Genomic DNA, 14,716 nt, shown 5'->3' on the forward strand with positions numbered 1-14,716 from the left:
GTTTCAGAAAATATGAATCCATGTTTGCTATATGAATTTGAAATTATATTAATTTATTAATATAAGTAATTTGTTATTAAAAATGTCTTTATTTATTGATAATAATTTATGCATTAATAATTTATGTATTATTTATATTTTCCTGTTTTCCTTTCAAAATTTTGGCTTTTGTTAATTGCTGCTACCCAAAAACTGAAAAAATGGAGGGGGAAAAATGGTCCAATTATTTTTAAAGGTCTTATGTTCTCCAGGGTTAAAAGTTTAAAATATCTTAGCAGTCTAAATTCTGTTAAAAGAAAAGTTAGAAGAAAAAAAGAGGATAAAATTTGGATATTTACACTTCAGCTAGAATGGAGAGTTAAGTTTGAATATATATGTCAAAACAACTGTAATAATGTAAATTGTGCTATAAAAGGTGAAATTTAAAGACCCACTCCTGTAAAAAATAAATAAATCTGTTTTTTGTGTTTTTAACATGTTTATGTGGCACTATTTGATGATGAAGTGCATATATTAGGAACATTAACCTCAAAATGGCATTTCTGAGTATTTCTTTATTCAAATCATTGTAAATCAGGAGCAGACGTAAAAATGCAGTTTGAAAAATATTGTATTTGTTACGTAGGAAATACGATGTGAAGGCTCTGCCCCATTCTGATGCATCGGCTTGTAGACAACTAAATCCATTAACGTCTTTGTTTTCCTCGTCTTTTCTGCCATTCTTTTCCACGGCTGATGTTAAGTTGGGGTATGAGGGGCTGTAAGCTAGCAGGAGAGAGGGTAAACAAAGGCATGATGGGAAGGCTTACTGCATGCCGACAGTCCCGTAACTGTGTCCTAGAAAATGACTCGCTCTTCATAATTGAAAGACCACTGGGAATTATTTTACAGTAGATCAAAAGATGATCGGAGTGGGACTTTTAAATCACAAAATCTTCATTAAAACATTTATAATGAATAGTTTTTTGGACACTTTCTCAAAGGAATCTGACATAAAGGTTTCAGGTTGTTTTTTTTTTGTGTCAAGCTACTCCACAGTGTTTAGTATTGCTCCTGCTGTTTATCTCCATTAGCTTTACACGAAGGGCAGATTAAAGCTGCGTGACAGTAGCAGTGAAAGCTGTGCCAGGCGGAGACGGCTCCCCTGAACTCCCCTGTCTGCATATGCAGAGGTCCTACCCCCCCCCCCCCCCCCCCCCCCAGCCCCCCACATCCAACCCTGACTGTGTCTTTGTGCTGATCTCTGCACAAGAGCTCATTTGTTTGATACCTCTGCATATAGGTGCAGGTCTTTGTCCCTGGGAGAGAACGCTCATTCAGAGAGGTCATGAATGCATTACTCATGTCACGGCAGCAGCTGTGCACCAGCGTCTATCCAGGGTTCTCCTCACACATCTTTTGATCAGGACACGCAAGTAGGGCATGCTTGACAGAAATAGTAATTCCTCAAAAGTCTGTGTTGTTGATCACCAGGGGTGCAAGAAGCCGTGGTGAACTGCCTGAACAAGCAGACCCGGGAACCAGCAGAGCACAGCCTTTGTGTGAGCTCCCGCCGGCCCCCACAGCTCCTACAGGACTGTCAGACCCAGCCCTGCCCGCCCAGGTACAGCCGCAGACCCTCAACCCGGCTATTATCTCTGCCTAAACCCATCAATGCAATATCAATAAGCCTGAATGCAGGAAAGCAAATGAGTCAGAATTGACTTTTGGGGGAAAGAAATCTGCATTTAAGAAGGAAATTTAAAAAAAAAAATTAAAATCCAGTTTTGCAAATGTAAAAAATAAAGCTTATATGAACTATTCTGAAGAGGTTTCACACATGCAGCTGCTTAATCCTTTATTTAACATTGTAGCAGTATTTACATTCTTTTGACTACCGTAACTCTTCAGCCGTTTACGAAATTAACGTAATTTTAAAATAATCTGAAAGGGATTCTAACACAGCTTTGTGCTGATTTGCAACACTTTACAACACATGTGTCAAACTCAAGGCCCGCAGGCCAAATATGGTCCTCCATGTCATTTTATGTGGCCTGCGAGAGCATAAAAGTTTTTAATTTCTTAAAAAAAAAAAAAAAAACATTAGTGTGTATGTATTAATATTTAGGGGGAATTGGACTTGAAATATCGGATTGGGCAACCATACATTAGGACGTAAACACTGTCCATATAACCTAACCTGACAGAATCAAATGTAAAAGGATTTATGCTAAAGTAACAAGCAAACATATGTTTTCTATGCAACTTTAATTGTCACTTAAAAAAGTTATGAGTTATTTAACATTCAGGAGTAGTTACGTTTATTTTTCATTGCATTTAGTTACATGTATAGTTATATCTGACCCTTTGAGGACAGCCACGATGCTGATGTGGCCCTCAGGGAAAATGAGTTTGACACCCCTGCTTTACAAGAACATAAATTTGGATTCAATAACATACATGCGTCAGAATTAGCTGATTTACGTTGATTGCATTGGATGCCCACACAAACTATGCTCTGATTGTCTAATTTCCTTATTTCTGATGACCACTTCTAATGAATAGTCTAAGTAAATGTCTGTAAATGCTCATTTCGGGCTTTCAAATTCAATAATCTCGCGTTCACGTATAGCTACACACGTTTTTAAGGCCGTTTTTGGGCTTTATGTACGAAAGTTAAACCAGTTGAACTTTGAGCCATCAGGGACTCCTATTTGGTATTGAAAATGGATGGCATGAAAGTGCTGACCGTTTGAACATTGATCATGGAACAAAAATGAATAATTCCGGTGTGCGCCCTGCTGGATTTCTATCACAATAAGTCTTTCATATGTCGGAATTGAGCTGTGAAAGAAAAAGTCTGGAGCCAGATTTACTAGATTTGCACCGCTTTGACATTTCTCATTAAGCCTCGTCTAACTGTAGGTGGTAAACATGCGCTAGTATTGGGTAGCAAGAGTCCAGTGTGGACACCGTCACTGAGCGGGCTACGATCTTAAAATTTCGTGCAAGCCCCATACAGATTTACCTATTTTTAACCCGCAGACACCCTGTAGACACCTGTAAGGGCAGAAGTAACTAAGGCTTCAATAACTGTCATTCAACTAAAGTAAACCTTCAAGCTTTGCTGTTAGAACTTTTAGTCGAATGCGCTTTTAGCAGACAAAATCCTCCGGAAGATTAAACAGGAAAAAACCAGGATGTTGTTTAGCATGGATTGTGCGGTCGGCCGCATATTTTCGGTTTATGCCGCATGCACTGTCAGCGCTCGACCACTCGCTCTCGTCAGCAAACCCAGCTCGGTCTCGGCTGTTTTTCCAGGCCGGCTCCTGTTTTCACGCACAACAAGTGCTGTACTGGCCTTGTTTCCTTTGGCACTTGGCTACTTCCCCGAGGCCTCCTCACTCTCTCATATTCAGCTTCTCTCTTTGGACGCCATTTCCGCCGGAGGGAAGCAGCCCTAACATTTAGCTGTGCCTGAACAGGCTTCATTTACCAGTCTCTGAACCCTTAGGTAAATATGAACAGGTTGGAAATATTGCTTAATGTGTCAAACCAAATGTTGGAGGGATCTCCGCTGTGGATGTAAATATGTCGGTGAGGATTTTGTTTATGCAGGGGAAATAACGTGAAAGGGGGTCTCTATTTATCAAAGACACCCTGTTCATACTTACACGTTTCTGTGATTAAACTGGGAGCTGCTCAGTACACCTGTGAGCTCTGAGGAGGTCCACTGGAAAACCTAGAGTCTGACAGGCCTCATAGAGGTGCTGTTTAGAGATAATTAACCAAAATCCATTTTCATTTAATCAAAGCAGGGATTCAAATAATCAATAATGTGCTCAATTTTATATAGCTGGAAAGCTCAGTTCCTCTTTTAATGGCGCCACGTTTGTAGAAAAGAATGGATTTGGGGGCAGTGCAGCAGAGCTCAGTAGGTGGGCTGTGTCCATGAAAGCATTGCCAAAATATTTCCTTATATAAAATTGTTAATAACTGCAAAAAAAAAAAAGTTTTGTGTTGGTGGAGAAGATGTGGTCATTTTTTTGTGCTGCACACACTCTGACCTGCTGCTCCTCCCACAGATGCAGATTTCTTACATTACACCATTTAAAAGAAAAACAAGCAAGCTTTTCAACAATACGATTAGATGGTAAAACAGAGAAATTATCCACTAATCACAAAAAAATCCCCTCTAAAAATAATCTTCATCCATAACTTAGAAGAAACCAGTCTTATGCTCATTCATGCTTTGCCATTTGTGCTTGTTTGTTTATTGTGTTTGCTGTTCTTTCTCTAATGTTGCAGTTCCAAAAATCGCCACTAGGGAATGGTTTCAGGAGGAAGGAATAACGTCTCCCATTTTAAAATGTTCCTCTTTTTACTGAATACAGTAGTCGCTTGAAATCTGCAAAGTGGGATCTTAGATGTTTTAACCCTGTAACGCCGGAGCTGTTGCCACTGGCAACTACATAACGCCCTCATTCACATATCCTAACTCTCTGAATGTGATGAACATGTATCAGCTCCTGTTTAGGGTTATTCAATCATTCAATAATTTTTAGATTGACTCAACTAAAGTCTCCCTTTTCCGTACTTTGTTCCGCCCAATCGTTCCTTTATGATTAATAGTAGTCGGCCTTAAACCTTTTTTTTCCTACCGATCTGTAAGAATGTAACTTTTGGGAATCAGCTCCACCCAGGTTTAATCTTGGAACTTGAACCAGCAAACCTCCTGCCTTGTAATGAAACATCTGGTTCCCACAGGTGGAAAACCGGAGAGTGGAGCTCCTGCTCTGCAACCTGTGGGGTTGGTCTGATGACGCGTGCTGTGGCGTGCACTCATCGACCGTTTGCCGACAGCAACCGCACGGTGATTCTCGGGGAGGGGGACTGTCACCTCCCCAAGCCCAGTCCTGTCCAAGCCTGCAATCGCTTTGATTGTCCTCCTCTGTGGGACCTGCACCCCTGGGGACAGGTGGAGTGACTCATGTTGGAGGTTCCCCGTATTTCAAAATGTTTCATCTTTTTTCCGTCTTGTGTTCTCTGCAGTGCTCTCAGAGTTGTGCCGGTGGGGTTCAGAGGAGGCGGGTGCTGTGCAAACAGCGGCTGGCGGACGGCAGTGTCATGGAGCTGCCCGACTCCTTCTGTCCCTCCAGGAGGCCTCCAAGCCAACAGCAATGCGAAAAACAGGACTGTCCAGCTCAATGGATCACCACTGACTGGTCTCAGGTTGTTCTTCTGAGATCTGCTTCCTATAGTGTTGTTGTTCAGCTTGTAGAAATACACCAAACAAAAATCTGAATATATATTTTGTTTTGGCTCCTGTTTGTCATGAGATGAACTCAGAGATCAGAAACATTTTCTACAAAATAACCATTTCTCTCAAATATTGTTCACAAATGTGTCTAAATCTGCATTAGTGAGCACTCCTGAGATCCATCCTACCTCACAGGTGAGCCATATAAAGATACTAAGCAAACAACTATATATTGCACAGGGGGGTAATCCAAAAAGCAGGATATGCTAGTTACCACGGTAAGTTTGAGGCTAAGGAAGTGGATAACCTCAGTTTTCAGTTCCAAAAATAGAAGTATGTTTCAGGGAATGCTTAGTTCCCATGGCATAGCTCATGCTCTGAACATTATCTGGTCTGGAGCAGGTTTAGTTGAAGGTTAGTTTGTTTTCAGAGAGGTAAAGCAGCATGACGTGTCCATTTGAAGATGATTTAGTGGATGAAGAAGCTCAGAAAATCCACCTTGAGAGGGTGATAAGACCATGTATGGATGTTGGAAACATAAACTTTTTTACTTTGATTTAACTTAATTATTTGCTTCAGTTAAGATAAATCATTTTTCTTAGTTCAGTCAACTTAAAAATAACACGTAAGACATTCATTTTACTTAATTAAATTAAGTGGGTGTAACTTTGGTGCTGCTGTTAGATCCGCAGCGCAAAGAATTATGGGATACCATTCGCCTGTCGGATTTAGGTTTAAGTGTAAGTTTTTGTCTAAATGTGTTTAGTTGTTTAGCTGTTTTACTGTGTTTTGCCAAGTTATTTTATCCTGTTAAGTTTAATTTCTTCTGCACCATGAGTGAGAGGGAGGGAGAGGAAGAAGAGTTTATTTAACACCACTAGTGCAACAGTATGGGATAAAAACTGAAGCTACGGTCAGAGTCATGATAATTAAATGCTTGGAAAAATCCACACTGTGTCATTTATTTAAATGTTATAAAAATGAGAAAAACCGGCAGCCTCTAACCTAGACATATGAGAGTTCAAGAAGTACAAAAAACTATTATGGAAAACATTTAATTGAATTGGACTAATTTGACATTTAGTTATAAACATTTAGTCATTAACCCAGGGTTACCAAGTCGAGCGTAATTATGCTAACTCATATCCGGTCTTTTGGAACCGATATACCCAGAGTAAGCAAGTTCAGGCAGACTTCAGGGACAGTTCAGGGTTAAAGTCAGGGTAGTTTAAGCATGCTTTCTGGAATACCCCCCTGGTGTGCCTTAGACTGGCCACAATAAAAGACCACTCTGAAACTGGCTATTTTGTTTTATTGGGGGGGATCTGGGGACTCTGATATCCCGTCAGTATCTGGTGTCACCCCCATTTGCTTTATGCTGTGCAACACATCTCCTTCACATAGGGTTGATCAGGTTGTTAAGATGCCCATGGTGGCGGTGGGCTTATGGTAAGGGCAGGCGTATGTTAGGGACAAAGAACACAGGTGCATTTTATTGGTGACATTTTCATATGCACACATAGTGTGATGAGGTCCTCAGGCTCATTCCTGCGCCATACAAGAACATCACCTCATGTTGCAGTATGATAACAATGATAACAGGATCTTGGGAAACATCCCAGTGATTGCATGGTCAGCATACTCGGCAAACACGTTTGGGTTGCTTTGGATCAGCGGATACGACAGCGTGTTGCACTTCCTGCCTATATCCAGACACTTTGCACAGCCGTGGAAGAGGAGTGGACCAACGTTCCACAGCCCAAAATCCAACACCTGATCAACTCTATGCCAAAGTGATGTGTTGCACTGCTTGAGGCAGATGGTGGTCACACAAGATCACTGACCCCTCCAAAAAAAAACAGCCTTTTGTTGTGACCAGCCTGAGGTACACCTGAGCGATAGTAATGCTGTCGAATCAGCATCTTGAGATGGCACACCTGTGAAGTGGGATGGATTTTCTCACCAAAGGAAAAATAATCACTATCACAAATTTGGACAGTTTTGTGAACCATATTTGAGAAAAATTGTAATTTGATTTATGTGGAAAATGTTTCAGATCTTTGAGTTCATGTCATGACAAATGGTGGTAAAAAAGTGTTTCTATTTTTGTTCGGTGTAAATCAGTGTTTTTCAACCAGTGTGCCATGGGAAATTGCCCATTTTTACTGATCTAAAAACATTTTCCATCTCCAGGATATCAGCTCTGTGTTCATCCAGACAGGCCCTGATAAAACACTGAGTAGTTAGGAATATGAAAGATCATAAAATACTTTTAGGGGGGGCGCCAAACATTTTCTTTTTCCTATGGGGGGCCTGGCAAAAGATAATTGAGAAGCACTGGGTTAAAGTGACAGCGTCTCAGCGTACAATGAGTCTTCCCTGTTAAACATCTTAAACCACAACGAACACACATCAAACAGTTTTGAGTTTTAGTTCTCCTTTAAGGTTTGTGTTTATTAACAGCCAAACATCCCAGAGTTTGGTCCAAGTCATCTTTCTAACTGAAACACTTTTCTAATAAGGTTTGGATTATTTTATATGTTAAACCTAAGAAGAAGTAATAACATTTAATAAACAGGATTAAGGTGAAGTGGCCAACAGACACAATGAAACTGAATTGAAACAATTGAATAATCTAAAAAGAAAAAAAACATTTTTGTTAAAGTTTTCAAAGACTTCATCCTATATTAAGACAAGAGAAAAACTAATAAAACTTCAACATGTTCACTTTCGGTGTAGCTACAGAAAACATAAATATAATGTTGGTCTTTTTGTGTAAAATTTATCAAACATATTGTGATCATATTGTTCAAAAATTACATTTGCCTTCGCACTAACATTGAAATAAATATAAAAAAAACGAATCACTATTTAAAAAGAATATATTTGTTTTTTTTGGTGAGGTTACATAAAATTGCATGTTAATAAACTGAAGGGAAAAACAACTAGCAGGGTAAAATTTCAAATAATTCAGTTAAAAATTATTACTGAAAACTATTACATCTTTTAGAAAAAAACAGCTGCAACTTCCAGCTTTTTCTGCCACAATTATCACAAAAATGCATGTGAGATTGTGGAGGGACTGTACATAAATACAGACTATAGAGTTTCTCCTTTTTTAATTTTTGGTGTGCCGCGGGATTTTTGTCAAGGATAAAGTGAGCCTTAGCCATTCAGTTTACCCAACTGAATGCCACTTGTTTGCATGTGTGTGCAGTGTTCAGTGACTTGTGGACATGGCATTCAGGCTCTACAAGCTGTCTGTAGGAAACTGGGAGCCAACCGACAGTACGTGACCGTAGACCTCAAAAACTGTTCCAAGTTGACCAAGCCCTCGCGATTCCGACCCTGTTTTCCCAGGAATTGTGAAGGTAAAGGAAGCTTTGTTGATGTTTGTCATGCCTACTGCAAAAGGCTTTGCTTAACTAATATAGTTAAACGTAGTTGCAGACTCACTGAGGCCGGATCCCATCATGCTCCCCTTGAAGAAGGTCTACATCCAGTGGAGGAAGGGCAAAAGGGTGCACCTGGTGGTTGGAGGTTATGCTTACCTTCTGCCTTGGACAACTTTAGTCCTTCGCTGCCCATCGGGAAGCTTCCGTAAAGGTCACATTCGGTGGCTGAAGGATGGAAAGCCTTTGGTGAATCTGTCTGTAACTTCCCAGGGATACATGAAGATTCAGCAGGTTCAGCCGTCTGATGCGGGGGTGTATACGTGTGTCACCGGCCAGGCTCAGGAGCATTTCGTTCTTCTTATAATCGGCAGCAAGCAAAAACTTTTTGCTCCAGAGTCTTTGCTGCTCGGAAGTAGTAAAAATCGGCGTCCAGCGTCACCAAGAGGAGGTCTTCAGGAGCCACCGGTCTCCCTAAATAGATATGACAACCTGGTAGAGCTCCTGCTTGGACTCAAAAGCTCTTCCCAAAATGAGAAATACCTTGTGAGCAAGCCCCACTGGAGTCAGATAAACAGATCGACGGTGGAGGATGGAAGAAGCTCAGAGTTTTCCATCCCAGTGCTGCTCACAGCCGATAGCCAGAGGCTGGATGAGCTGATGCAGGACTTCTCTGAAGGCCTCAGAGGAGCTCAAGCTGAACGTCTTGTTCAGCTGCTGAGTGAGCTCATCACGACACAAGGGGAGACCAACGAGTCTACCCTGCATCCTATGGAAAGAGCGACGTCTTCCACGCAAGGCCCGATGGTTTACAAACCCAACATCAAAGCCCACATCTCCAGAGCTAAAATCCCAGTGATAATCCAGAGGCCAAAGAAGGTTGGGGTGTCGCCCGCGTCTGACTCTGTCATTTATGTGGGAGCACCGGTCGTGCTGCAGAAAGCTGCTGCTACTTTGGAGTTAAGGTGCGAGGCTCTAGGGGATCCTCATCCATCCGTGACATGGACCAAAAACGGAAAAGAGGTGCAGCTGAGCAGCAGGTGGGTACTGCAGTTTGACTTCTAAAGCAAATCCATAATGGATTCGCTGACAGTTTTTTTGGGTCTTTGTGTTGGCAGAGTAGAGCTGTTACCCAGCAGCTCTCTGAGGATCCAGTCCCCTAGTAAAGGAGATGAGGGTCTGTATACCTGCACAGCCAGAAACCATCTTGGAAGCGCGTCTCTCTCATCCTACCTGCAAATGACAAGTAAGGAGCTGTAACTTTTCCCTCCTTAAAGACCCACTATGATAAAAAAAAAGGTGTTTTTAACTTGTTCTTATGGCATTTTTCTGATGATGGAGGCCATATAATTGGATAATTAAATTAAAATTGCATTTCTGAGTATTTCTTTTTTCAAATCATTGTGAATCGAGAGCAGACAAAAAATGATCCTATATTTGTGACGTAGAAAATACGATGAGCGGGCCACAAGCTCCCTGATCTGCTCCATTCTGTTGCTTCCACTTGTAGATAAATAGATCCGTGTAGATCTTTGTTTTCTTTGTCGGAGCTGGAATCTGGATCTAAACTGTAGAGCTGGACAGCTCTGATATTGCTCGCTATTTTTGTTGCACCGATAATGTTAGCTTGGGGGATGTGAGGGGACTGTAAGCTAGCGGGAGAAAGTGTAAATAGAGAGCTCAGGTATTGGTGGGGGGATAAGGGGGTTGGGGTTGCTTCGAATGAACTCATTCCGCTCTGCAGAAATTATGTCCTAGAAATTAAATTAAATTTTATTTACACAGCCCAAAATCACAACAATCGTCTCAACGGGCTTCATACCGGTGATTGTAAAGTAGACATAAAATCAAAGGGATCATGAATACATAGAATTTAATAGGAAAATTCTAAACTGAACTAACTAAACAGACTGAACTAAACTGAGCATCCCTGTCCTTAGACCCCCCTTCGCGGGTCTAAGGAGTCAGTGACGGGGAATGTCCGGCGCCCGTCACAGCTCTGAGCGGCGCTGACCTTCGCCTCTGCGAAGCGTGATACTTCACCAGATTGCTGTGTTCCCATCAAAGCGCTGCCGCTCCTGGGTTTCCTGATGCTGTTGCACTTTTCCTTCCCATACGGCAACAATTAGAGGCTCCAAGCAACATTTCAAAGGAGATTAACTGAGCGCGCTCAGTTCAGCTAATCTAAACGGAAAGGATAAAGAATCGGAAAAGGCCTGGATTTTCCGTACTGTAATTTCTTTTGTTTTCAGTTCAATTTACTATTAGTTGTGGGTTCTTGAATATTTTAGAGACATGTAGCTGGGGGAAAAAGTAGGAATTAAGCAATATTTACATCCAGGCACATGCATATAAAGATTTAAATTAAATGTTTAGTTTGTGATCAACCTAAACATCAACGACTGACTTCAGCATCTTCTTTGCAATGGTTGTTTTTTTTAGTTTTTCTTTTTTTAATCCTGGATTCTACGTTGCCCGTTTGATTTCCAGGTGGAAAAGGAAAAAACTGTGTCCACAGCAACAGGACGGGAGGATCTGGGTCTGTTTGTTCAGAGAGGAGTAACAGGAGCCAGGCCGCAGAGCTGTGCGCAGGACAAGGCTGCCACCTCAGGTCTATCGCTGCTACTACTCCACCCTTTCCTTTGCCTGTGCATGTCATAACCCCATTGTGTTTGCTGACTCTGCTTGGGGTCGGATCAGGTGGCATCTGGACGCTTGGTCGTCTTGCTCCGCCTCTTGTGGAGGTGGATCCCAAACCAGGAGGCTTCGCTGCTTGAAGGGGCGTTCCAGGGAGGTGGAGATCCGGCAGTGCCTTTTGGCGGGAAGGAGACCCACTAATACGAGGCTTTGCAACGTGGGTCCCTGTGCCAGATGGGTCACCGCCTCCTGGGGTCCAGTGAGTCCACTTCCACTTGAGATTTAAAGTCCCACTCTAATCATCTTTTTATCTGTTGCAGTCTTTTAAAAGAAATTCACTTCTGAGTTGTTTTCTTTTCACAACAGTTTGAATTAATAAATACTTAGAAACGTTAATTTAACCTTAATTTTATTTCTATATGTCTTCTATTCATGTTACAAACACCAAAAACACAATTTTCCTCAGAGTGGGTCTTAAAAAAGTACAGAAAGTCTAATCGTATTTGTTGTTCAGTGTCATGGACAGTGTGTGGGTCCCAGTTTGGCGACACAGCACCGACATGTTTACTGCCAAGACACAAACGGCACCAAGCTCTCATCCCGGATGTGCAGCGCATTCAGGAGGTATGCAGAAAAGAATGTTTTCCAATGAATTACGAAAATGCTTTTGCTTGTTTACTTTGATAAAAAGTCTCTCTTGTGTGTGTTCGTAGGCCAAGCTCTGTCAAGAACTGCTCCACAGAGGCGTGCGCCCTCCGTTGGCACGTCGGCGCCTGGACACAGTGCACTGCCACCTGCGGCCGGCACGGTTTCCAATCGCGCCAGGTGACCTGCAAACACCACCGCACCGGCAAGGCCACACGGGAACACCACTGCATGTGGAGCCCTCGGCCTCCCAGCTGGCAGCGCTGCAACATTCTGTCATGCAGCAGAAGTAAGTGAGCTAAAGCAGAGGTTCCTAACCTTTTTCAGGCAACGGACCCCGTTTGATGTCAGACAATATTTCCACAGACCGGCCTACATGAGGCGTCTGATTTTTCTGTTTTTCCAGTTTCCCTTAACCTTTGAAGATAAGTTTACACCACAAACATTTGGAGAAACTGGAAGATAAAAAAATAATAGAAATCAGTCGACCACTTCAGGCTGAACCACGAAAATATTGACTGAAATTAAAGTGGTCCGTGGCCTGAAAAAGGTATGGGATCATTGCTCTAAATGTAGATATCATTTTTTGGAAGATATTTTAATCAAATAAATTATTTTACATGACAATCTTAAGGCCCGTACACACCGGGACGAATTTCGCGTGTTATTTTCGCCGACGTTTAACGCCTCGTGACTAAACAAAGGGCACCAATGAGAGTGTGCACACCGACGCGAAAAAACGCCACGCGTCAAAAAAAAAAAACGAAACAGAGGCGTTTTTTTTTTTTTGACGCGTCGCGTCGAAATCTATTTGACCAATGAGAACGGCGCTTTTGCACACGTGTCTGGAGCCTCTGAAGTTACAGTAAAACACAACTTTGGGGCGCTCAAACACAAAACTGCCTTGCTGAGCACACATACCAGCGAAGAAGATAGACGCCGAGTTGCATCTACACAGCCGCGAAGAAATAATGACGGACATTCTAAAATATCCCCGAACCAAGCACCAGTTGGAGCAACTGGTGCTTGAAATATTCATGTTTTCTTTGTATGATTCTGACAAGCGCGTAAATACTTGCTCTCTTCTTCTGAGGGAAAAGCGACTTTAAGAAGCGTGAAGTTGCACAGCGCCACCTTGTGTACAGGAGTATTTCTGTTTTACATTAAGCGCCATCTAATGTCAGGGAATGAAATTGCATGTTCGCTCGGCTCATCGTCAGCGAAAATCGCCTGGGTGTGAACACAAAAAACGTGGCTAAAAACGCTGGCGAATAACACCTGGCGAATATTCGTCCCGGTGTGTACGGGCCTTTAAGGTGCTTGGATGATTAAAAAAATCATTTGATTGATGAAGTTAAAAAAGAATTATTCTTTTTCAAAATAAAATCAAGTAATTTTAAAACATGAAGGGAAGGGATAAATAATGCATCATTGAAAGTCAACTGTTTAATAGAAAATGGTAAATTACTAATCAAAATAAGTATTACATTCATAGCAATATCTTTATTTAAAAAAAAAAACTGTAAAAAAAAACTGTAATAGAAGTCTTTGTTTGACGACTTGCTTCCCGCAATAGACCGAGGAGAAAAAAATCTGATACAAGAATACATTTCGAGGAACTTCATATTATCTTCCTGGTACAGATTAGAAAAATATTTTTGGTTGTGGTGCTTTATCAACTGTCTTGCTGTCACTGGCAAATACTGATACACAAAAAAAGAAACAGATATAAGTTGCACCTCAATATAAGTCACAGCCCCTGCCAAATTTGACTTCTATTATTAAAAATAATAATTTAGTTATGCAGAGTTAAGTAAAGATAGAAGAAGGAGTAAGAACGCCGGTTTAGCTCGTGCTGGTTTGCGGCGCCTTCCGTCTGTGAAACCAGGGTTCGATTCCAGGTTTCTCTCATTCCCTTCTTTGCTGCTGTGCCCGGTTGGATTGAGAGGGTTGCGTCAGGAAGGGCATCCGGCGTAAAACATTGCCAAGCTAACCATGCGACACATCCTCGTGGGAGGGTTGTTTCGCTGTGGCAACCCCTGATGAGAGAAGCTGAAAGTGAAAGAAGAGAATAAGGAGTAAGAACAGAATGGAAAAAAAATAAAATAATAAATCTCGTTCCCACAAATTAATATCTTCTTCCCACGAAATACTAATTTGTTTCCTCGAAATAATTAACTCGTGAGAACCATGAAATTAATTTGTCCGAACGAAATAATTATTCACGTCATAAGTCATTCATAAACACCGATATGCTCTCCATCTGGCTGCAAAAGCCACTTTCAGCGGTAACTTCCGTGTCTCTGTGACCCAGATTCGTTCAAGAAAGGAAAATGAAAAACAAGAATGATCAATGTATTTTTGTCTCAATAACTATAGGAAAAATATCATAAGATTTAGGATATTGCTCACATCCGTGTTTATTGCCTGTGACGTGAATAACAGGTTAATGATGGGCTAGGTAGCATGTAGCCTACTAGCGTTCGGATGTAAAGCGACTGCTAAAGAGTATGTTAATAAAAGACAAGTCCTGAATATTATGATTCCTATTCGACCCTAAACTACAATATCAGCCGGCTGTCTGTCTATCGGCCAGCTAGCTGCCCGAATGCCGGCATGACATGCAAAAGAGCTCCGCGGCGGAGCTAGGAGCTTTGTCCGGTGAATCATATGGCGAAGCAGGAAGCTTAGGTATCATAAATCTTATTATATTTATCTTATATTGGATGGAGAGCATATCCGTGTTTACGAATGACCTATGACGTGAATAATTATTTCATTCGCATCAATTAATTATTTTAAG

The 14,716-nt window shown here is 41.6% G+C and overlaps 1 protein-coding gene across 6 annotated transcripts in view; it reads left to right on the forward strand.

Moving 5' to 3' along the window:
• The window catches only part of adamtsl3 (ADAMTS-like 3), a 126,747-nt gene that overhangs the window by 109,582 nt on the left and 2,449 nt on the right, over window positions 1-14,716 (forward strand). For all 6 annotated transcript variants that reach the window (XM_023965892.2, XM_023965893.2, XM_023965894.2 and 3 more), the window contains 10 exons: window positions 1,474-1,603; window positions 4,747-4,957; window positions 5,032-5,211; window positions 8,457-8,610; window positions 8,684-9,671; window positions 9,750-9,877; window positions 11,122-11,242; window positions 11,332-11,527; window positions 11,783-11,892; window positions 11,982-12,202. In XM_023965892.2, coding sequence (XP_023821660.1) covers window positions 1,474-1,603; window positions 4,747-4,957; window positions 5,032-5,211; window positions 8,457-8,610; window positions 8,684-9,671; window positions 9,750-9,877; window positions 11,122-11,242; window positions 11,332-11,527; window positions 11,783-11,892; window positions 11,982-12,202 — 2,439 coding nt within the window. The remainder of the gene's footprint in view (window positions 1-1,473; window positions 1,604-4,746; window positions 4,958-5,031; window positions 5,212-8,456; window positions 8,611-8,683; window positions 9,672-9,749; window positions 9,878-11,121; window positions 11,243-11,331; window positions 11,528-11,782; window positions 11,893-11,981; window positions 12,203-14,716) is intronic.

This window comes from Oryzias latipes, chromosome 18 (genome assembly GCF_053564925.1).
Source record: "Oryzias latipes strain Hd-rR chromosome 18, Olatipes_Hd-rR_3.1".
In the NCBI taxonomy this organism is placed as follows: Eukaryota; Metazoa; Chordata; class Actinopteri; order Beloniformes; family Adrianichthyidae; genus Oryzias; species Oryzias latipes.